The sequence below is a fragment of the Macrotis lagotis genome, chromosome 1 (genome assembly GCF_037893015.1).
Source record: "Macrotis lagotis isolate mMagLag1 chromosome 1, bilby.v1.9.chrom.fasta, whole genome shotgun sequence".
In the NCBI taxonomy this organism is placed as follows: domain Eukaryota; kingdom Metazoa; phylum Chordata; class Mammalia; order Peramelemorphia; family Peramelidae; genus Macrotis; species Macrotis lagotis.
The window spans coordinates 35,166,687-35,191,916 of record NC_133658.1 but is presented as its reverse complement, the minus strand read 5'-3'; the positions used below and the strand labels follow the sequence as shown (position 1 = coordinate 35,191,916).

General features: G+C 41.4%; 1 protein-coding gene across 1 annotated transcript; it reads left to right on the top strand.

Moving 5' to 3' along the window:
• Window positions 1-896: 896 nt before the first annotated feature.
• On the top strand, window positions 897-20,106 carry LOC141495549 (T-cell surface glycoprotein CD8 alpha chain-like). The gene is made up of 6 exons (XM_074197010.1): window positions 897-995; window positions 1,161-1,532; window positions 3,441-3,551; window positions 4,788-4,895; window positions 6,077-6,107; window positions 19,929-20,106. The coding sequence occupies exons 1-6, from the start codon at window positions 941-943 to the stop codon at window positions 19,981-19,983; spliced, it is 732 nt and encodes a 243-aa protein (XP_074053111.1). The 5' UTR covers window positions 897-940; the 3' UTR covers window positions 19,984-20,106.
• Window positions 20,107-25,230: the final 5,124 nt, after the last annotated feature.

Here is a 25,230-nt window from a genome sequence, read left to right as displayed (position 1 = left end):
TAGATGCTGGAAACTATCTTTGTAAGTAATTGGGAAAAAAAAAAAGAAAATACAAAAAAAAAAAAAAAGAAGGAAAAAAGACTCCTTTTCTATTTCTACAACTACAATCTTATAGAATAGGGGTTTTTGAACTTTATTGTGAATCATCGGCCTCTTGGGCAGCAACCTGCTAAAGCCTGAGGAAACCATCTCATAATTTTGTTTATGTGAATTAATTTCACCTAGTCCGAGCCGGTGGTTTTCCTACTTGAAGGAAATGCTAAGTTTCTATTAAATGGAGTGAAAATCGAGAAGTTAATCTTCCCTCACTCAGAGGTTTACACATCCTGAAGTCTACCATGGCCCCCAAGCTGCTCTAATCCAATGTTTCTAGGTCAGCGTTATCGTTAGACGACCTTATAAGGAAGGGCCCTGTTCCTAGCCCACCCCGACCACCTCTGGAATGCGCTGCTTTATGTATAGTGGATTGTTAATAAAGGTTGGTCGAAGGAAATAGAATCGTCTCTTCTCTCCGTCGCCAGCTAATAAAGTCCAGCTAGGCCTTTCTAGGTCCTTTCCCCAATTACATCCCAAGCCACCCCTTTACCCCTTTCTCCCGCTGCCACCAAGGACATCCTAAGGCTCGGGGCTGGACCCAGTGGATGACTTGGAAGGCCTCCCCCAGCTCAGCCCCATGTGTAGCCTTCTCTCCTACGCTTTCCCCTCGGTTCTCCACCACTTGCAGCTGGGAGGTGGCCAGCGGAGGGGAGGGTGACTTTTTTCTTTTTCTGTGGGGGGTATCAAGTGACATCACATCCTCTGGGCTCCACCGAGCAAAAGAGAGAAGTTTCCCATCCTTCAGCCGGCCGCCCCTCCCCTTTCCCGGAGTGGCGCGGCTTTCTGGCTAAGGGGTCTGCTCGCCCGCCCTCTGGCCCGGCGGGAGGTAGCGAGAGAGCCAGGGATGGGCTCCCCGGCGGCCGTCCGATCCCTGCTCTTGCCGCTGGTCCTGCTGCTCCGTGAGTCACCACCCGGGGTGGGGGGGACCCCAGACTCAGGGACTCGAGGAGGCGGAGGGAGGGAGGGAGGGAATGCGGGTCCGGGGAGCCCCGAGGGCGCGGGCCGGGGAGGGGAGGCGCGGCTGGCCGGAGCCCCGGGCTGAGGCGCGCCTGTGCGCTCCCCAGAGCCCGCGGGGTCCCAGCAGCAGCTGCAGAAATTCCGCATGACGCCCCCCGAGAAGCGCGACGCCAGGCCGGCCGAGACGGTGCAGCTGAGCTGCGAGACGCTGGGCGTGTCGCAGACGGGCTGCTCCTGGCTGCGCCTGGTGCCCGGGGCCCGCGTGCCCACCTTCCTGCTCTTCATCTCGGGCAGCACCGGCAACGTCAAGGTGGCCGACGGCCTGAACGACGGCCGCCTGCAGGGCGCCAGGGCCTCCGGGACCGTCTACACCCTCACCCTTAAGGACTTCCGAGCCCAGGACCAGGGCCACTACTACTGCCTGCTGGCCCGCAACGCCGCGCTCTTCTTCAGCCCCTCCGTGGCCGTCTTCCTGCCAGGTCAGGGCCTGCCCGGCGTCCGGGGGCGGGTGGGCTGTCCGGCTGTCCTACCCTACCCCCGGGGAAGGGGCACTCATGGGGGCGGGCTCCGACTGCTCCCCTCTCCTACCCCCCCCATCTCAGCTGTCATCCCCCCCCCCCCAGGCAAGAGCATTGATGGGGGGGAGTCTGACTGCCCACCTGTCCCACCCTACCCTGGGGCATGGGCACCGATGGAGAGAGTGGAGGCTCTGACTACCCAGCTGCCCTACCCTACCCTGGGGCATGGGCACCGATGGAGAGTGGAGGCTCTGACTACCTAGCTGCCCTACCCTACCCTGGGGCATGGGCACCGATGGAGAGTGGAGGCTCTGACTACTCAGCTGTCCTGAGGTGGGGGGGGGGGGGGGAGATTCCGGCTGCCCAACTGTCCTACCTACCCCGAGGCATGGGCACGGATGAAGAGAGTCGGGGACTGAATGTGGGGCTGTCCTACCTTCCCAGGGGCAGTAGCACGGGACCGAGGAGAGTTGGGAGCGGTCCCAAGCACCACCTCAACTCCTACAGGATCGGGGATACAGGGCAGCCTCCCCGGCAGAGTTCTCTTTTTCCTAGCCAAGACAAGGCATCTTTCTGGGCCTCACTTTCCTCACCTGTAAAATGAAGGCATTCAAGGTTTCTTCTCTTCATACATCTATGAACCTTCAATGCACCTAAAGGATTTTGCAAACTTTGGAACCCTAAATGAATGTGCCCTATTATTATTAGAGATCACCAGTAATACAATCTTCCCCTGTATCACCAGATCTCCTGATCCCCCTTCTCCCACAGACTCCCCGCTAAATTGAAAGGGGCCCAGATAGACCCCCATAAATTTACTATGAAAAAAAATGTTATGTAATAACCCCACGGATGATAAAAAAAAAAAAACCCTGACATTTGGATAGACCTGGTGTCCTTCCAACATAAAGAGAAAGCTTGTTGGGTGGAGCCCCTGTGGCCAACTGAAAGGACAGGACAGGAGTGCCTTGGGATGGGTAGGCATGAGTTGGGTTGTAATTAGCATCACTGAAGCCAGAGTTGTAAGTTGATGAACTCACCTCCGTCTGAGTATTTTAAAATTCTGAAAGTGCTTTTTGGGTATTATTTCATGTGAATCTCACAATAACCCATTTTAAAGATGAGGACACTGAGACTTCCAGAGGTACTACCATTTTCTAAAGTCATGTACCTAAGTTAGCTAGAAATGAGAACCAAATCCCAGGCTTCTGAGTCTAAGCTTCAAAGTGGTTTTTCCATTCTCCCCCACCTGCAGAGAGGAAGACTGAGTCCCAGAGAAGTCCATCAACTTGCTCAGAGTAGACTCCAGATTAGAACCCAAGACCCCCAAATCCCACCAAAGATCTTTTGCTTCTTCCTCCCAGAACTATTCAGCCCATGAGTCTTTAACACACAAGAACAGATATATGGTTAAGAACATATATAGATAGATAACTCATCCACAGGCAAAAGACAAAAAAGGTGACCTCTATTCCTGTAGAGACACAGATGCCTGTGGCATCCCTAGATAGTGCCAACCTGGCAGCTGAATTCTCCAGGCATTAAATCAGTTTCTTCTCTAGATGAATGAATGATGCTATGGGCTGAAATTTCCTCTATTGACTGATGAAATTGTGCTAATGTCCCCTCTGCTCCCAGCCTGGGGAGAGACTTAGGGAGCCTAGGGCCACCCCTAAGCAGGACTTGACTCATTTGGCTCTCAACTGCCCAATATCTCTGTATTCAACTGACAATAGAGGGAGTATTTCTTTCCTGGGGATAAAGATCAGCTACAGATGATTTGTTACTTTTATAGAATGAGGAAAAATTAAGAAGAAAGAACTACCCAGACCAACTTGGTTCACTGTCCTCTCTTTTGTCCCTGCCCAGTAAAGGCTACCACCACCCCTGCACCCAAGACCACCACTCCCCTGGCCTTCACCAACTCTTCCATCCAGATTCCAGCAGGTTCTGAAAGATGCAAGAACTCCAGGCCTCAAGGTGAGGATATGACACTACCCTCCCTCTCTCTCCTGGCTTCTCTCCCTGCAATTGGAGGGTGACGCCATTGAAAATCCTGGACCAGAACCTGGGACCTCACTCACCATCCTGCCTCTACCTGCTCATCCTTTCCTATCTCCTAGCTCCATTTCCAGATCACTCATTGCTATCTTAGCAGTAGGCAGAGGACATTTCCAAATAGAAAGCGTCAGGATTCCAACTTGTTTTCTGAAGTTCATCCTATGTTCAAAACCCCACATTAGGCAGTAAAGGTTAAAACTCTGGATGCCAAGCTTATAATCTATTTGGGATGAGGGAAGAGAAGGGTTAGGTATGGACTTTATATCATAATTATGATACAAAGCCAGAGATTACAAGGGTAAGATGCCAGCAGAAGACAATGCACATTAGTGGGGTGGGAGGAGAAATCATTTCAGGGTGTGGATGGTGAGGAGAGGCAGGGAGGAAAGGCTTCTTGGAGAAGTTGCTTTGAGTTGGCCTGGAAGGAAGAGAGAGAGATTGCTAACAAAGGAAGACAGGAGGGTGTCCATTTCCATCATGGAAGTGACCCAGAGAGGACAGAGCCCAGGCATGAGGAGGGGAGGATGAGGACTAGAGTGTGAGACAAGACTGATCAGGCCATTAGGAGTCAGGATGTGGACGGCCTTGAATTTGGTCAAGAATGTATACCTCATTGTGTAGGCATTGGAGGGTCTATGGGCTCAAAGATAAGAATTCTCACCAGGATTTGAGAAGTGTATCCTGCTTCCTTCCACCACTACTGAGCAACAGAGTTCTTTTAGAAGAATTTATTGGTCTTTTTATAAATTCTAGAGAAGGGGCAGCCAGGTAGCACAGTGTATAGAGCACCAGCCCTGGAGTCAGAAGGACCTGAGTTCAAATCTGCCCTCAAACACTTAATGATTACCTACTGTAGGATCTTGGGCAAATCACTTAACCCCATTGCCTTGCAAAAAAATAAATAAATAAATTCTGGAGAGGATGGCAACTTTGGCCAGATATGATGTGATAAAGACAGATTCAACTGGCAGGATTCCCAGTGTCACTCCTTACCCCCTAGGACTGAGAGGGAATTCCTGCTTGGTCTTCCAGATTTCATCTTCATTCTGGCAATGGTCTCCAATAACCTCTGCAGACACTAGATTTCTGACTTGCTTAGGAAGTCCAGGACCCAGCACACCACTCATTGAGTTTCCTTCTGTTTTGTGTGTATAGGAAATAAAGGATTGGATTTCTCTTGTGACTTTTACATCTGGATGCCCCTGACCAGTATCTGTGTTGTCTTGCTTCTGGCCCTCATCACTACCATCATCATCTGTTACAGTAAGAGGCATATCCCCCACCATCCTCCCCAAAGTCACATTTCCTGCTCCCAGAGTAACTCCCTAGACTCTCAAGCCCCCAAAAGGTAGTTAAGAGTCCCTCACTCCATCCCCTCAAACTGTTCATTTTGGTCCATAACCCCAAATGCTTTGTAATCTAAAGCATTTAGACCCCAATTTAACCCCACTGCTTTGTAGTCTAAAGCATTTTGTCCAACATTAAGCAGTTAGTGGGAGCTAAGATCTGAATCCAAGTCTTAGGATCCCCAAACCTTGGCTATTTCCATCATAGCCCATTGCCTCAAGCAATGGGAAGTTAATGAGCTAAAGCCCATGAGTGCCATTGGTAAGGTAGGTTATTATTTGGTCTTGGAGTCTTCCAGAAACCCCAAAAATTGCACAACTGAGAAACAACTGTCCAAGTAGAGCCTGCCTCAGCTTTAACCAATTTAAGCATCAGTCATATTACATTATGAAAACTGGCATTGCTTCAGGAGAGTGTGGGTTCAAATTTTGCCTTAGGTCAAGGTGCTTAAACTTAAAGTTGCCCTCAGACAACTCTGAGACTAAGCTAAAGAGACCTGATGCCCTGCACCAGTGGAGAGATTTTCCTCATCTGGGAATTACTTAATGAGTGAGGGTAAAGTTCTAGTCCCAGACCCATAGGGACTATGCCCTCAAGGAGCACGAAAAGAGCAATACAGTATATTCCCAGAAGAAATGCAAAGTGATTAGGGTAGGTCTGGCACTAATAACTGAAGGAATCAAGCAAAACCCTTTGAAGGCGGCTCGGGAACATCCCAAAAGTCAAGAATGAGAAGAACATGGGGGACAGTCGAGGCAAAGTCAGGAGACTGAATCTTGGAGGTTATAGGTTACCATACCAACCTGGCTAGAGTAGGTCAGAGAGAGTAGCGTGTGGTCAACCTGGAAAGACAGACATAAAGAGCAGAGACTCCATGCTTCCCTGTTCTTGCTGCAGGACCCAAGTTTATTGGAAGGAAACTTTCACATGAGCAGTGGACAAGGATTAAAGTGTCGGCTAACTACATATTAGACATGGTACTAAGCTTTAGAGTTACAAAGAAAGACAAAATATATACCCTTCTCCCAAGTGGTCTGAAAAGTAGACATCACATTTCTTACCTATTTTTTTAATTCTCTGATTTTTTTTTCCCAAAGGGTCACGAAAACGAGTCTGTCGGTGTCCAAGGTAAGTCCCCTATAATTTCTCTGATTGAAATTGCTGTAAAGGGCATTACTGATAATTATGCCGTAAATGTTTGATTGAGACCATGTGGTGATCCAGACTTGGAATCAGAAAGTCTGGGGTTCAAATTCTTCCCTGAACACAACCCCAGATCCTTCAAGTAATTAATAAATGCTAAATGAAGCATGTGTGAAAGGTCCCAGCCTCAGAAACCAGGAACTCTAAGGATGGATGAGAGGAAGCTTTCAAGAACCGACAATGCTCAGTCTTGGGAACAGAACTGATTGGGGATCTAGGAAGGAAGCGTGAAATGGGAGGAATGGCTGCCTCTGTCCTGACCCAGTCTCTGTCATTCTCATCTGAGTGCTTGTGTATGTATTTCCTCAAAGTAGCCCCATTGAGTCATTGATAGATCTACAGTTGGAAGGGACCTCAGAGTCCATCTAGTGCAACCCTCATTTTTTACAGAAAAGGGAGTTGAGGCTCAGGGAAGTAAGTGGACTTGTCCAAGGTCACACCATAGTAAGCATGAGAGGATATGACTCTAGAGTTATGCAAAGAAGAGCGATCAGTTTCTGTGGACCCCTAGACCTTCTGTTCTGACAACCTACCTGAACAGTAAAATTGCCTATGAACTGGGATTTTAAATATTTTATTGTTATCTTCTGACTTATACCATCTATATCCCTCCCTTCCTTTTCCCCAGTTGACCCTACTTGATCACAAAGAATAAAAAAGATAGAGAAGGGAAAACAGCTCAGCAAACCTAATAGCTATGAATGACCAATCTGAAACTAGCAGTGGAGCAATGAGCATTTATTTATTAAGCACTTATGTATCAGGTACTGTGGGGATACAAAATACAAACATGAAACAGCCCCAATTAAGGAAGATGACATGTCCCTATCTAAAAACATACAAATAAATACAGGATCATGGAAGAGAAAGGGGCATAATACCTGAGAGTAACAGGAACAGACGTGTATTGGTTTTGTTGGGAAAGCGTCCAGCACTTGAGCTGTCTGATTTGTTTTTCCACTTAAAAGATTCCTGGTCAATGGTGTCTGGTTTGGAGGCCTCTAAAAATCATCATCTTGAACATTTATCCCAAGGAAATAAAACAGTCAAGTCATCATCTAGGGAGCTCAGGAAAACAGCAACAAAAACAATACAAAAAATCAAACCAAAATCAAACAAAATAAAACCAAAAAAACCTGCTGCCACCAGATTCTATCTGAATTATCTATGGTTTAAGGAGGAAAAAAACTTCTTTCTAATGTAATAGATTAAAGCAACTAGTACATGTGAGGCATTGCAATTGGAGCTTAAGATATACAGATAATGATCTCCATTTTGCATTTCCTTTCTTGGGGCACATAATTGATATATCCTTTCCCTGTCCTCAAGGGGTTGGAAGACTGCCAGCTGATAAAGGAACTTGGGGGCCAGTTGGGTCTGTGCAGTATTTTAGGGCATATAGGGAATTGGAAACTTTTGCTTTCTTCTATTTTTAACCCATTGATAGATGGCAAAAATGTAGAGCAGATTCATAAGAGGCAATCTGGTATAGAAGAAAGAGTTTGGGGGAATATGAGGGTTAATAATATGAGGGTCTTAGACTCTTACCAAATGTGTGAACCTATGTCTCTAGGCCTCCATTTCAACATTTGTAAAATGGGGGGAAAATTGATTGGGATCTTGGAGCTCTAATGATCCCTAGGGAACATAATGCACAGAGGGCTACACTTGGAATCAGGATATATCCAGGTTCACATTCAGGTTCAACATCCAACAGACACCTACTACCTGGGTAATGCAGAGTAAGTCACTTCAACTCTGCCTTTCTCAGTTCCTTCATCTGTAAAATAGGAATAGTATCCTATGATGATGCCTTGAGTATTGTTAAGAGGACCAAATGAAAAAATATTTGGAAGGCACTTTGTAAACCTTAGAAGGTTTGTTTAAATAAATGCTAGCTATCATGAAACATAGGATCTTCTCAAAAGAAGAGGGATCCATTATGCTCTCTTTCTCTTTCCTCGGGGAAGTAGGCACACAAAATTGTTGCCCCTCTCATCCCCAAGAGATATTGATCAGTGAATTACTAATTTAGTAGTAATTATTAAGATTAAATCAATACCAATTGTTTTTATGTTTAACTGGAAAAAATCAAATACTAAATCAAAAAAAGTTGAAATCAATATCTTTAATTGTAATATTGATACCCTATTTCAGCTCAAAAGATTCACAGGCACCTGGTGAATGACCATCACTGGTCAATGTCTTCACTGAGGTTCATTTTATAGATGGGAAACTGAGATCCAGGAAAATAAAGTGTGACTTTGAGCAGGTCACCTTGGGGGAAACAGGACCAAAAGTGGGATTTGAGCCCTTGGTTCTTTGATTGTAGAAAAAAATAAATTGCTCTTTCCACTGAACCCCACTGCTAAGGGCTTTCCTGTCTGAAACAATGGCTCAACCACAACAGCAAGAGGGTAAAGCCAGTCACAATAGTCTCTTAACTTCTCAGCCCCTCCTCTCAGGAGAAGAAACTACAAAGGACTTTGGGGGCTCAGGGGAAGAGGCAGCTAGGTAGGCTCTTATGACTGGCCACCTTCCAGCTCCCATGTTGTTGAAGGAGAGGAAGAAGGCTGAGAATGGGGTCACCTGATTCCTACTCTGTGCCACCACATTCACTACTTCTTCCCCACTCCTTGGTGGCTGTGAAACAAAATGTTCTTTACTGAGTTGACCCTTCACAAATTATGAGCCAGGACATATTTACCCTTTTCCTAAAAGAACAGAAAAAGCTAACAACAGATTGTCCAAGGTTATGAAATTAACTGACTTGATATTTAAAATAGTACAAGGGCCAGCTAGGTGGCCCAGTGGATAGAGCACCAGCCCTGGAGTCAGGAGTACCTGAGTTCAAATCCAAACTCAGACACTTCATAATTACCTAGCTGTGTGGCCTTGGGCAAGTCACTTAACCCCATTTGCCTTGCAAAAACCTAAAAAATAAAATAAAATAAAATAGTACAGATAGAGTACTTTAAGATCTTGCAAAGCAATTTATACATATTTTGGAATTTAATATTTACAGCAAGCTGTGATGCGGGTTTTATTATTCAACTCATTTTACAGATGAGGAAATCAAGGTCCAGAGATATAAGTAACTTGCCTAATGTCACATAGCTAGTAGTACTGAGGGATTCAAACCCAAGTCTTCCTAACTTGAAAGCACATCTAAAAAAGAATACATCTAAAAATAACATCTTAAAAGTGCATGGTTGGAACAAAATATATTATACATACAGAGAACATTTAAAAAAATCAAACAGGACTTGTAATCATGCTATCAAAGTAGAAAAAAAATGAATTATACCAAGAGAGAGAACCTGATATAGTGAAAAACTTGAAACCATGAGCTGGGTTCAACTCCTATCTCTGATACATACTATGTGTTCCCCTACATTCTAGGCAGCTCTCTAAAACTACAAGTCGAAGAGAAAGTGCCAGTCTGTCTCAGTAGATAGAGTTTCCTCACCGAGGAGTTTCCTATGCCATGAAATCAAAAAGATCCAATCCCTATGAATTTGCTATTATCAGAAGAAATAAACAGAGAAACCACATTATTCTTAAAGGAACCATAGACAATGAATCAATATCAATATCAAACATAAGCATCAAATGACATAATTTTAAATTCATAGAGAAAAAGTTAACTGAATTGCAAAAAGATATAGCTAGTGACCCAATAGTTATTAGAAACAATAATATTCTTCTCAAATCTGAATGAATCTGACAGAATGATAAACAAAAAGGAAAGTATAAAACTGAAGAAATTTTAATGGCATTTTCCCAAGGAGAACTTTAAAGAATATACATATTTTTCAGCACAGCGTGGTACTTTTACAAAAAACAAAGACTCTAGGCCATGTACTATACACAGAATGGTTAGAGGAAAAATAATATAATAATTAATTGTAAAAAAGCAGCAATGTGTCTACAACAAACATATCCTTTACTAATAATATCACAATAAAAATAATAATCACGTAGTAGACTCAAGCAAAACATGCAAAACTAATGAAATAAGTTATGGAAACTAACAATATCAAAGATAATTATAAATATGAGACAATATATCAAAGTTCCTAGAGTGCAGCTAAATCTGATCCTAAAGTAAAAGTTCCATTTCTGAAAATATGCATTAACAAAATAGAAAAGAAAGGGGTAATGGAACAGAAGAAAGATGAGAAAATAGATAAAAAATAAGCAGAAGAAAAGTTTAATATTAGAGGAAAAATATGTAAAATGGAAAACAGACTAAAGAATTGATCAAACTAAAAGTCACTTCTTCAAAAAAGACTAACAAATTAGCTGACTAGTTAAAAAAGGAAGGAAAATCAAATTATGAAAATTCAAAATAAACTAAGAAAAATCACAATAAATAAAAGAAACAAGAATCATCAGAACCGTTTATATACAAATTCGTGCCAGAAATACTGAGAAGTTAAAAGAAATAGAGGATTACCTAAAAAGTACAAAATAAGTAAATAGAATCTGAGAAATAGAACTTAATCCAATCTCCAAAAAAATACATAGAACTAAGTATAAAGGGAAAACACCCTGGTCAGACAGATTTACAGATAAATTCTAGCAAATGCTAAAAATGTTGTTGAACATCTCTACTACACAAATTATATTCTCAAAAACTGAGAAAGAAAATACTCTATAAACTCCTTTTATGAGGAAAATATAACTCTAACATATAAACTAGGGAAGGATAATTCTAGTAAAATAAGAATTTATTTATTAAGTGCTTGGTCACTTTGTTATCAATAGGGCTATAAAGAAAGTCAAAGACAATCTTTACCCTCAAGAACCTTACATTAGAACTAATAGGAAGACAACTTTTTTATAATTAAGAATATGTAAAATAGAGAGAAGATGAAAGACATCTTTAGATATTTCTAGAAGTGGAGGGGAATAGTAAAAATCTCCCACAGAAAATGACATTTAAGCAAAGTTTCAAACTAAATCAGGGATTCAAAGAAGTAAGGGTGAGAGTGAGTGATCTTAGAGCAGTAAGGGGGCAGTCAGGATTCAAAAAAAAAAGTGTCTCCTGGCAGAGGAGACTTCCTGGCTTTCCATTTGTTTCTTAGTGATCCTTGGTCTATGAGGGACAGACATAATTCAGACTACAAGTCATAAATCTGAGAGCTACCTGTATGACTATGAGAACTTTTGCCATCTCTCCTATACTTTGTCACCATCTAGGAACAAGACATGGTTTTCAACTTATTAAATTATTGCCCCCCAAATCTTTTTATTTTATTTTATTTTTAAATGTTCACCCAGCTATATGTAAAAGCAAATTTTAACATTTATTTCCAAAACCTGGCAGTCCAAATTCTCTCCCTTCCTCCCACTTCCCTCCCCCCATTGAGGAAGCAAGTTACTTGGTATAGATTAAAAATGTGTTCCCCCATAGATCTAAAGTTACCAAAGACCTTAGAGGTCCTTGAGACCAACCCCTTCATTTTTCAGATAAGGAAACTGAGGCTCAGAGAGGTTAAATGACTTAACCAAAGTACAGAACTGGTAAGTGCCTCAAGCAGGATTCAATTTGATCCAATACTAACTACAAGTTCTCCAAATGTGGTTCAGGGATCCCTTTGGAGTCCTCAAGACTCTTTCAGGGGGGTCTTTTGGAGAAAAATTATTTCATAATAATGCTGACATTTTCGTTTCTGTTATGGTAAATATCAAGGTTAGAATCCACATAAACAAAAGTCATTTGGGGAAGAGGTCCTTAATATTAATTGAGTATAAAGGGATTCAGAGACCAAAAAACTCATTTTATTTCTTCCATTATAGGTTCATAGTTTTCTTTTGGTAACTTTGTATCCAGAGTTAATCTCCCCCTATTTCAAGTTCATATTCTTACCAACAGTGAAACTTGTCTTTCTTCATATTTTCTATGCACGTACTAGTATATAAGAATGCAATGCAACTAGGAATACAGGGTGCCAACTTGCATAGTCCATTTGCTCAACTAATACTTAGTTCTGGCCATTTTGAAGAGAATTTTTAAAATTATTCTTATTTGTGATCCCAGAGATTAGCAGTGTTTGGAATACAAAAGTAAGCATTTAATAAATACCTGTTGACTGATTAAATATTAGGTAACAGAACGATACTAGAATGGGGTCATTATTGCTTTGCCCAAGCATATTGAAATTTAGAAGCCACGATCACTAGATAAAAATATTTTAGCTAAAAATGGAAATAGCAGGCTTTTCTTTTCCTCAACCTTGCTTGGTCACACTCCAAGGGAAGACAAGACCTTCTTACCATCCCTTTGAACTTGTCTTTAAAAGTTGATTTGAAGGTATGTTTCGTGAGTGTTCCTGTTGCTTACTCAAATTTCAAGAATCAGAGCTTTGGGTGGCGTTGTGTTCCATTGACTAAGATTTCATTTAAGGTTTTTTTCATCTGTGTTTATAAGTGAGATCAGTCAAAAACATTTTTGGTGTTGTCTTTGACAGGTTGGAGGAAAAGCATGTAGGTTTTGAAACCATTCCTGTGGCTGGCATTTATGCAATCCCTGAAGGTTTACAAAATGAGCCTAAGAAGGCTAATTTAATCTTCACAACCTCTTAAGAAAAATGCTATCATTATCCCCATTTTACCGATAAGGAAATCAAGGCTGAAAGGTTGAGTGATTTGCCCAGGGCAGCACAGTTAATAAATGTCTTGAGTATTTGAACCAAGGTTTTCCTGGCTCCTGCCTGGTTCAGCTCTCTACCAGCAAGAGAATTTAATATCATCCCAGTCAACTATCTTTCCCCCAATTTTCTTTTCTGGCATTCTTTGGTAACATTGCCTATTTACTCTTGTTATTGAGTTTATCATATTCGCTTTTTCTTCCATCTAATCAGGATGTTATTTCCTGAAACATGATAAATATTGCCTTAACTTTTTTAAGCTTTCTTCTGTGTTAATTGGTAGGGAATCACTAAATAATAAAATGATGTTGATGATGATGATGATGATGATGATGTCGGACTTAGAGTCAAGGACAGCCTTGGTTCAAATCCCACTTCTGACATTAGTTCTATATCTGAGGACAAAGCTCATTATCACCCTAGCCCTCAATTTTCTCATCTGCAAAATGGCAATTGTGGTACCTCCTTTAATTGAGTCAAGCTTAAATGAAATAATATAGGTAAAGTCATTTACATTTCTTAAAGTTCTAGATAAATGTAGTATTATTTTCTTTCTCATTTTTATTTTCTCCCCTTCCTTTCTTTTGATTGCTTGGTTAATGTCTTTGTCAGTTCTACTCCTTTGTTCAAAACAAGGTCTAGTTGGTGGGGCTTTTTATTTTGTTTTATTTTGCGAGGCAGTCAAGGTTAAGTGACTTACCCAGGGTCAAAGAACTGGTAAGTGTCTGAGGTTAGATATGAATTCAGATCCTCCTGACCCTAGGACCAATGCTCTATTCACTATGCCACCTAGTGCTGCTTAAGTTTTGTTTTTCAACTGTATGTTGATACTTGGAATTTCCTTTCCCTCCTTTCTCTAGGCCTGAGCTCAGGATAGGTCATCAAAAGTCATGAGTTTGAGTTTGGGCTCTGTCCCTTGTTGATCTTAAGACTATGAGTCTCAATTTCTTCAGCTGTAAAATGGGGATAATACCTACCCAACAAAAATTATTGGGAAAAGGGGTAGTAAGGTAGCACAGTGAAAAGAGCACCAGCCCTGGAGTCAGGAAGACCTGAGTTCAAATCTGACCTCAGACACTTAATAATTACCTAGCTGTGTGGCCTTGGGCAAGTCACTTAACTCCATTGCCTTGTAAAAACTAAAAAAATAAATAAAAAAGTTATTGGGAGAAAAGAATTTTATAAAGCATAAAGTGCTTATGAATATGAAATATTATCTGTTTTGAGTTCTTCAGATAGCGAATTCATAGTTTGTCTCTCTCTTCCTAGTATAAGCACTGGGTGTCATACAGTTCTCTTTAAGTTCTATATTTTCTATACCATTTAAGTCTTGCTATATTGCATTTGTATTTTGGGGGGAAGTTAGATGGTACAGGGGAGAGAATGCTGGGCCTGGAATCAGGAAGATCTGAGTTCAAACAGGGTTTTAGATCTTTTCTAGCTGTGCAACTTTGGGGAAGTCATTTAATCTTATTAACCTCAAGTTTCTCATCTGCAAAATGACTAGAGAAGGAAATGGCAAACCACTCCAGTGTCTTTGCTTAGAAAATCCTAAATAGGATCATGAAGAATCAGACATAATAAAAAACAACATTTTTGTATTGTTAATGGTTTTAAAATATTATGTGTTCTATTATAGGTTTTCTCTCCAATTCCAATATTATCCTAGCATTTTGGTTGCCTTTTAAAAGAAATTTCCATGAGGTCAGGAAATTCTAAATTGAATTTGTTTTTCTAATTTTGTCATATTGAGGTCTGAAGATATGATATGTAAAATTTTGCCTTTTTGTGTCACTAAATATAACTGTGTGTATCCCAGTATAAAATCAATTTCTATGATTGGTTCACTTATATTTGGAAAGAAAATACATCTCTTTACACATTCTAATTAATTTTACTGTACATAGTGAACCTTCGGATTCTCTACTTCCTTTTTCAAGCTTTTGCTTACTTTGTCACATTCTGAGAGGAGAGTGGTGAGATTTCCAATTACAATTAAGCTTTTGCCTATCTCTTACAATTCTTATATTTTTCAATTCAGAATTTTGTTGTGTTATTTTAGACATTTGGTACTATCAGGATTCCATTCCTTATCTATATGTTGAATATTTGGTTATCATAAGAGAACAGTCCCTAACATATTTATCATTTAGGCCTTATTTATTTTTAATTCAATTCCCCTGGTGGTTCTTCCCCCTCAGTTGATCCTTCTGTGAAGGCAAAGTAGGCCATCTTTATCTCAATTCCCACCTAGCCTTCAATTATTGAATGAGTGATGCCTCAGACAAACTGAGACCTGGCAAAGACCTTAGTTTAAAAAAGGTCAAGGTCTCCCAAGGTATATGGGGGTCATCACCAGTCATCCTGATCTATATCTTGCCACTGGACTCAGATGGCTCTGGAGGAGAGTGAGACTGGTGACTTTGCACATCCCCCCCAATTAAATTCAATTCTCTTGCAAGTCAAGATATTTACCCTGCTGATGTCATTGGCCTTTGAGGATGAAGGACAAACAACAGAACTGGGTGGTTTGAGGGGTTTTTTCATTGCCGTCTCAACAAATCTTGCTGGTGTTAGCTGTTTCCCCATATTTCAGACAGGAAACTTTTTTTTCAGTGAGGTTAGGCAGATAGTCCCTCGCTGATTGTTAATATCTACCCGCCATCTTCTTTCTCCACCATTCTCTGCTGGTTGTTCTCATGTTCTTTTTTATTGTGGCAAATTGTAGGATGGTTCCCAATGCTTCTTGAGACAACTGATCTCCAGCTCAAAAAAATTTTAAGCTATTAATGCCACACAGCTCACAGGAAGGGCAAAGTTATATCATACGGCCATAGAATAACTGAACTAGCCAAGACCTTGGAGATCATCAAGACAGATCTATTCATTTTGTAGTCGAAGGAGCTGAGTTCCAGAAAGGGGAATTAGCTTGCCCAATGTCACATCAAATTAGTGACCTGAATCCTAATCTCCTAATTCTCTCTACTGTTGGATAAACAGAAAATTTGTTCTTGACCTGTGTATCATGTTGTAGAGACCCATATATGGATAGATGATGCCAGGGATGAGATTCCTTTCTCTACAAAATGGGCCGATCTTCTTTTCCTCTGGTCACCCACTTTCATATGTCTTGAGATTAGTTCTTTCACAGTCAAAGACCAGATGGGAGTTTCGATTTCAAATAAAAAACAGTTTCCAGACTTGAGCATCCACTTACCTGACTCAAGTCAGTAAATGCTCAGGGTGGGCCCTCTTCTCATCCCACCTCCTTCCCCCAAACCCAACCCACCATCTTCCACCCTCTGATCTGTGCTAGCTTCCTGTGAAAGCGCTGTTTCAGTGGTGGGGGGGGGCATTTCACCAAGTCTGGGGTGTGAGAGAAAGGGGCATAATTTGTCTTCCCCAATCATTGACTTGACCGTCTTGTCTGCTCACTATCTGTCCTCTGCTTCTCAAATAGTACTCCATCTCCTGAACGAAAAAAGGGATGTTGTCCCTAAAAGGAGCTATTTAGACAATATTGGGGTCCCCTGTTATTCCCTGCCTTGTTTTCTCTTTATCTCTACATAGTTTAATGCCCATTTCATTTTTGCTTCTCTCTTGTCTGGTGACCCTTAGGTCTTTTAGAGGAGGCAAAACTAGATTGGAATTGTGAAAAAATAAGGAGGACCCACCCAAGGCAAAACCACAAAACCATGGAATAGAAGCAATTGTTTCTAGTGTCCCCACATCCTTTGTGTTTGTGTCCCCCACCCCATCTTGCCCCTACCTCCCCCACAGACCTCCCAGTCCTTCTCTGGTAAACTACCATAAGCCCCGCACTGACGGTAAATTCTTCAATGTGAAAAAGCTATAAGCCAAGACTGAAGTGGAGGTAGTATTGGTGCATGATGTTGTTTGCAGATGACTGTACTCTCAATGCAGCCGCTGAAGCTGAGATGCAACAAAGAGTGCTTCCACTCTCTGCTGCCTGTGCTAATGTTGGCCCAACAATTAACACCCAGCAAACACTGATGCTCCATCAGCCAGCAACAAATCATGTATACATGGAACCATCAGATACAACAAATGGAGAGGTTTGAATACTGTGGACAAGTTCACTTACTTTGATCCATGATCTTTCAAAGAAGGTACACATTGATAAAGAAGTTGACCCATACATTGCCAGAGCTAGCTCAATTTTGGGGAGACTCTGAAAGAAATTGTGGGAGAGAAGAGGATTAAACTGACTACCAAACTGAAAGTCTACAAAGCCATTGAGCTGACCCATTGTTGTATATTTATGAAACCTGGATTGTTTGTCAGAGCTACGTCAAGAAACTGAATTGCTTTCATTTAAATTGTCTTAGGAAGATTCTGAAGATTACCTGGCAGCAGATACCAGATTCTGAGGTCCTTTCTTGATTTGAACTGCCAAACATTCAAACATTACTACAGAGAGTGCAGCCCTGATGGACTGGCTACATTGTTCAAATGCTAAATATACACTTGGGGGCAGCTAGGTGGCACAGTGGATAAAGCACCAGCCCTGGAATCAGGAGTACCTGGGTTCAAATCTGGTCTCAGATACTTATTACCTAGCTGTGTGGCCTTGGGCAAGCCACTTAACCCCATTTGCCCTGCAAAAACCTAAAAAAAAAAAAAAAAACTTAATATACGCTTTCCAAAAAGATTATTTTATGAAGAACTCACAATGGGGGTCAGAAAAAAGTGATATAAGAACACTCTCCAGATCTCTCTTAAGAACTTTGGAATTGATTGTACCAAATGAGAAATACTGGCATGGGACCTCCCCAGTGTGGCCTGCCCTCATCAGTGAAGGTGCTGCCCTCTATGAGGAGAGCAGAATGGAACCAGCTCAAAGGAAACATGACACCCATAAATTTAGAGTATCTACCCCAGGTATTCACATGGACTATGTGGTAGAGCATTGCAAGCTCGTATTGATCTCTATCATAGTGATGTCATTTTGGTCTTCAACAATGAAGGACAAGAATCATTCAACTTTAAGCCCACCCAAGCCTGTCATCTCTGGCTCAAATCCATGCTCTGTACTTATCTTATCTCCACTTTTCCATCAGCTTCCTTATCTTTTGTCCTATGGTCTTGGCTTTCCAAGGTGATAATGAATCCAACAGGTGAAATTTTGAACTTAAAAGCAGGAAGATCTGAACTTAAAGGTAGGATTCAAATCCTGTGACTCTGGGCAAGTCTCTTAACAGCTTTAGCTTCCTCATCTGCACTAGACTAGGTCCCTGCCAAGTCTAAATCTATGATCATACAATCCAGAGCAGATAAAACATACTGATAAATTTGAATAGAAACCCCTCCCAGGTCACATGTGTCTTAACAGTGACCTCATAACATCAGGTATTGGGTGGTGGAAAGAATACTGAATTTGTAGTCAGAAGACCTGGTCCTGCTACTTACTACCTATGTGACTCCTGCTCAAGTCCCTTCCCATCTTCTGGCCTCAGTTTCCTCACTATATATTCAGAGAGGGCTGGACTCTAATGTCCTCCGAAGTATCTCCCAGCTCCAGTACTAGGATCCCAGGAGAGGCTGCATCTCTCCAGAATTTCCCAGATCCCCCAAGCAGCCCAAGCTTCCTCCCTCTTACATCTCACTCACCTTAGAGCTTCCTTTCTATGTAACAATCAGCAGAACCCTGAGTTTGGGGTGAGGGTGAGGAGGGGGAGGGTGAATATGCTCTCCCTAAAAGACTCTGTGGGTGATATGCCCACACAGGGGACATGACGTGATGCACGATGGGGAATGGATTGTCCAGGACTTGAAGAAAGTAGGGTCTGACTATTTAAACATTAGATGGGAGTTACATCTGAATCTTAATTTGAATGAGCAAGTCACTTGCTTTACCTTTGTATGACTCAGTTTCTTCATTTTAATATGGGGAGGAGGAAGAGGAGGAGAAGGAGGATATATCTGATACTGCCTACCTCACCAGATTGTAAAAACATATGTAAAATAAGAAATAAATAGGTGTTAGTTTTTTTAATTCTAAATTTGAATGAATGAATGAAAAATCATTTTGGTGCTTGGAAGCTACCAGCATTCCAATGCTAGGAATACAAATGCAAAGGCAATCTGACAGACACAGCCCTCAAGATTCATATATTCTATTAAAGGAGCTAACAAACATAAGATTAATATAATAAGGGAACATTGACCAGGGATAAATAATATGCTCCAGAAAGCTAAGAGAATTTAGTAACTCTCAATGAAACCATTCAAATGAGCAAAAGAAAATTATTGTAAATGAGGCTAAATATCTTTAATGGCTAAGCCATCCTGTATCCATGCCCTAACAAACTTAGTTTATTTTCTACTGTGTATTTTTAGGGATTTTGGTGCTATAATTTTATTTAAAATTTTATTTATTTAATATTTTAAAATAGTTTTCATCAGTTTTTTTATTATTCTGATTCTGATTTCTTAAGTCTGTATCAGAAGGTTGGTACCATAGATTTGAAATCAGAGGACCTGAGTTCAAATGCTGGTTCTATAACTTGCTGATTCCTTTGGGTAAGTCATGCTATTTCACTTGGCCATAGTCTCACATTTGTGAAATGAAGACTAGACGGTTAAGGTCATTTCAAGAAAGTCTTCCCAGGTAGCTTTGTATTGTGTGCAGCTGTTACTTCCTTGGCCACTGGACGGCACAGAGCACTGCAGTCAAGGAGACCTGAGTTCAAATCCAATCTCAGATACTTAACAGTGTCACCCTGCATAAGTTACTACACCTCTTTCAGAACGCAATTCCCAAGTGATTGTGATGTTCAAATGAGATATTTGTAAAGTGGCTTGCAAATCTTAAAGTGATCCATAAATGCTAATAATAATGATTATGATTATAATGATTATTCCATTCTTCCTTAATCTAGGCAATCGGGTCATTTCTAGGTCTCTGCTCTTATGAAATAAAATGCTCTATAATTGAATCTTTTTTTAATCTTCTTTGGTTACTGTACTGATTAGCAAGACTATTGGCTCAAACATGAATGATCATTGTCCATGACCAGACTGAATGTGAAATATTAAGGATAATTGTCTCTTCCTTCTCATTCTTCAGGCCCTTGATCAGACCTGGGGGAAAGAGTGGGCCCTCTCCAGGAACATATGCTTGACTCAACTGATGGACGGGAAACAGCAACAAACATAGTGGTGGCTACTACAAGATTAACTGAGATATTTCATTGTATAAATAAGCAACATTTCCCTCTTCTTTTTCTTCAGTATTTCCTCTTTTGGGTGGGGGAGGGTGGGGGGGAGGGATGAGGAATTGATGTGTTTGTTCATTTTCTCTGAGCAATGCAAAAACAATGAACTTTGTTTTGGGGTTATAGACAGGATAGTGTTGTGAGTGTGCAAAGATGGCAGTTGCAAAATGATGGCTGGGTCTATGTCAGTCATGAAATTCTTGGGCTGGGAGGAAATCTTAGATTCATCCAGGGCATCCTGAAGCCAGCTCACTGTGGTCATGAAAAGCCAGCTGTAGGGGCGGCTAGGTGGCATAGTGGATAAAGCACCAGCCCTGGAGTCAGGAGTACCTGGGTTCTAATCTGGTCTCAGACACTTAATAATTACCTAGCTGTGTGGCCTTGGGCAAGCCACTTAACCCTGTTTGCCTTGCAAAAACCTAAAAAAAAAAGCCAGCTGTAAAATTCTCAGTGTGAGCACTGACATCTTGGAACTCAGAATAAAGAACAAACAAAAAAACACACTACAAACCAAGTCTTGATTTATTATTTTGTTGATAATGTCTGGTCTTAAGAAAGTAATAGAAAAATTGTTAGTAATACAATCAAACTTAAAGATGGGGGGGCAGCTAGGTGTCACAATGGTTAGAGCACCGGCCCTGGAGTCAGGAGGACCTGACTTCAAATTTAGCTTTGAACACTTAATAATTGCCTAGCTGTGTGACCTTGGGCAAGTCACTTCACCCTATTGCCTTAAATAATTTTTTTTAAAAAGAAGAAAAACATTCAAATTTAGAAATATATCAAGTAGTACATGTGTGGGTTGGTTTGTTTCCGAAAAATTTTCTTAAACTGGTTGTTATACATTTATCATCACACCATTGTCCTAGTTCAACATATTTATTTTCTAGATGGGAAAAAGTGAGAATCTGTGACAAGAAATGATTTACCAAGAGTCACACAACTCATTGGTGGCTGAGCTGGGGCTCAAGAACAGGGGTCCCAGAGCTCAATAAAATTCTGGAAAAATGCCCTTTTCACACAGAATGAGTGGAACTAAGCCAGAAACTTTAAGAAAGATGGATCTGATTATGGAGTATTATCAAAGGGAGCAATAACAAAAAGCAGAGAAATTTTATAATACTGTGCCCTCTTGTAGCTATATGACCCTGGGCAAGTCTCCAATTCCTTCTAATCTGCAAAAGTTGGTGAAGTTAATGAGAGAACATATATTAAGCACTTTGTAAACCCTGCAAAATGTTGGCTAATATTAGGTACATCACCCTCAATGAGAGCTCTGAGGAAATCTATGAACCTTGACTACATCTTGAGGAACCCCTAATTTGTCCAAGAAAAATGGAAAAGCCCATTCTATAGAGATTTCCTTGCAGTTTAGCACTGGGAGACTTAGAACTTATCCAGTCCAACCCTCTGATTGTAGAAATGGGGAAACTGAGACCCAGTGAACAGAAAGTCACACCAAGGTCACACAGGGAGCTGGCTGGAGCCAAGGTCACTTGATTCCTAGGCTGGACCACTTTGCATTGCATCATCCCACATCCCTGCTCATTTGAGAAAGTAAGCTTAGAAGCTTAGAATGGTCAGCCTGCCTATTAGGATAATCAGTCTTTTAAAAAGATGATTGTTTTAAATGAAGTTTTTGAAGAGATCTGCAACACAACCATTCCCTTTCCTTGTATCCATCAGGGCTAGGAGAGAGTAGAAGCAGAGACTTAGTATGGGAATCAATAGAGACACCTGTTATTTCCCAGATGGACTGCTGACCAGAGACAGAACCTGGAAGACATTGATTAGGTCTCACCATTTGGGGCCCCAACAGCCAGTAGCAAGGAAGAGCTCCGATCACTCCACACCTTCCTCTCTGAGCAGCTGCCAATTTGGTCAGTAAGTCAACCAACAAGTATTTGTCAAACAATAGATCCCAGGAAAAACACCCGTCATCCCAGGAGGAGCTCACACCCCAGTGGGGAAGACCCCAGACAAACATCTCCCCCCATTCCCAGGGATTCTTGTGTTTTCACTGAATTTAATTCATTTCAATACCACAAACACTTAGATACCTGCCATTTTCAGGTACTAAGGATAGAAAGACCTAAATTAAGATGTAGTGTAGGGCGGCTAGGTGGCGTAGTGGATAAAGCACCGGCCCTGGAGTCAGGAGTACCTGGGTTTAAATCCAGTTTCAGACACTTAATAATTACCTAGCTGTGTGGCCTTGGGCAAGCCACTTAACCCCATTTGCCTTGCAAAAACCTAAAAAAAAAGTGAAGTTGTAGTGTAAATGGGAGGTAATCTCAGAGGGAAGGCAATGAGCTTTGGGAAGGAGAAGGAAAGACCCATGGCAGAAGGTGAGATTTGAAGGAAATAAAAGGCAGACAGAGGTAAAGCAAGAGAACATTCCAGGTTTGGAGAGGACAGTCAATGCAGAGGGACAGGGGCAGGAGAAGGAACACAGGTCAGCATCACTGCATTAAGAATATCTGCAGGGAGGGAAGTAGGATGTAAGAAACCTGAGGAAGAGTATTAAAAGTCTTAAAAAAAAATTTCTACTGGATCCTGGAGATCCCAGGGAAATCCTGAAATTGAATAAGGAGGTGACTTGGTCAGAATTGTGTTCAAAATCTAACAAAAGTCTTTACTGGGGAAGGGAATTCCTTCTAGGGATCAGATCTTTTATTTTAATTACATGATAAAGGAAAAATCCAAAGGTGGGCTTAGAATGTGAGATGCAAAAGGTCTTCATCTCAGAGAAAGCTCCAAGAGAAAGAGACAGATTTTTCTAGAAAGATAGCATACGGGGCAGCTAGGTGGCGTAGTGGAGTCAGGAGTACCTGAGTTCAAATCCGTCCTCAGACACTTAATTACCTAGCTGTGTGGCCTTGGGCAAGCCACTTAACCTGTTTGCCTTGCAAAAACCTTAAAAAAAAAATAAAGATAGCATACAAAGCAGTGATATGATTAAGTATTGAGTAGGTTTATGAACCTGGAAGATGTAGTTCCACAGTATCTCTGACAATCATCTCCATCTCTTCACTCAAACAGCCTAAAGAAAACAGCTAGAGGATACAGCACTGGAATTTGGAGTCAGGAAGGCACAGCAAGAAAAACCCTGGGCAAGTCACTTCACCTTATGTGCCTCAATTTTCTCATCTGTAAAATGAGCTGAAGAAGGACAGGGCAAAGCATTCCAGTATCTCTGCCAAGAAAACCCCAAATGGGATCAAAAAGAGTTGGACACAACTGAAATGAACTCAACAAACAACAAAATAGGATTAATAATAGCATTTACCTTACACAGTTGTTACAATGATCAGAGGAGATGCACTTGGTTCATAGTAAGCCCCTAACAAAGGTTTGTTTCTTTCCTTCCTTCCTCCATCCCAGTTCAAGAGTCCTAATCACCTGGACTGTTGCAATGGCTTCCTATTTGGGATTCCTCCCTCCAATCTCTCTTCTCCAAAGGTACTCAATTGGCACAGCCATCCAACCATGTCTTAAGCATTAGCAGTGGGCAGCTAGGTGGCCCAGTGAGTAGAACATTGGACCTGAAGTCAGGAGAGCATGAGTTCAGATCCAACCTCAGACTTTTACTAGCTGTGGAGGTCATTTAACCCCAACTATCTCAAAAATACATGCATTAGCAAGGTCCTTCTTACCTCTAAATCGAAATATAAAACCCTCCTCTTCACGATGAAAGTCTTCTACAGTCTGGTTCCAAAATACCTTTCCAGGTTTATTTCATGTTAATGATGATAATGATGACAGTGATGATGATGATGATGATGTTTGTCCTTCATTCTTGAAGAATACCATGATGTCAGGGTGGTGATGCCATAGCAAGCACATGGATATGAGTGAGAGTTGCTGTGCTAAGGTACCATTCTCACTTTCTCCTCTGGAGCCATCTGATTCAGTGGCCAGATATGGATCAGGATGACTAGAGATGGCCCTGGATGTGAGGAGTCAGGGTTAAGTGACTTGCTCAAGGTCACACAACTATTAAGTGGTAAGTATCTGAGACCAGAGTTGAACTCAGTTCCTCCTGACTCCAGGGCTGGTGCTCTGTTCACTGTACCACCCCTATATGTTATCCTATGAAGCCTATCAATGAAATTACAGTTTAGAATTCTTCATTCAATCACTCTTCATTCACCACCCCTGCCCATCCACATTATTCAGTTTCCCCTTAGCCCCTTGGGGGTGTAAGTAAGGCTTCCAAGAGAAACATGATATAAAGAAAATTTCTGCAAACCAGATCCCACTCAAATGGGGGAGCCTGCAGTGAAGAGTCAATAGATATCTGGAGAAAGCAATCATTTATTAAGCTCCTACTAGGTACTGGTCAGTGTGTTGGCCATTTTACAAATATTAACCCCTCTGATATTTACTTTACTTACTGAATGTTTACCTTAGTGAAATCACTATAAGGTGCTCTTTGAAAATGAAAATTTCCAAATTGTCAGATCCAAATTCATTTTTAAAGTGTGAATTTTTATTCAGCGAGTTTCCTTAAAGTATACTAACCCTGAGAAATAGTAGATAAGGAGATAATTCTCAAGTCCTGAATCTATTGCACCAGCCTCTTCCTAATGGTTGGTTTCCCTTGAAGAGGGTTAAAGGAAGAACGAAGCAGGGACCCTCATTGGTAGGAAGCAAAGACTATATGGGGTCCATCCAAACTGCCTATTTCCTGTCTCCTACACTTTTTTAGGGATTAAATTGGAGGTAGGAACCTCATCCAACAGACAGTTAGTTAGTTAGTTAGTTAGTTAGTTAGTTAGTTAGTTAGTTAGTTAGTTAGTTCTTGGTATCTGGGTCCACTGAAATTTGGCATCCTTCAGGATTTAGTTCAAAGCCTATCTCTTTTGTGAAGCCTTCCCAGATTTTCACACCCAAGCAGAAAATGATTTCTCCCACCTCAAACCTCATAGCCCTTTGTCTGCTGCTAGTCTATACCCTTATTGGTATTATAGTTATTTGTGTCCCTGCCTCATCTCCCATCCTAGGCTGTCAGCTCAGTGAGGACTGGGACCCTACTTTCTTACCATCCTATTTAATACTTTCATTTTAAAGATGAGATTGATTCCCCAGGGAAGGTAAGTGATTTGCTCAAGATCATGAAGATGGTAAGACACAGCCAGGTCCTCTGAACTG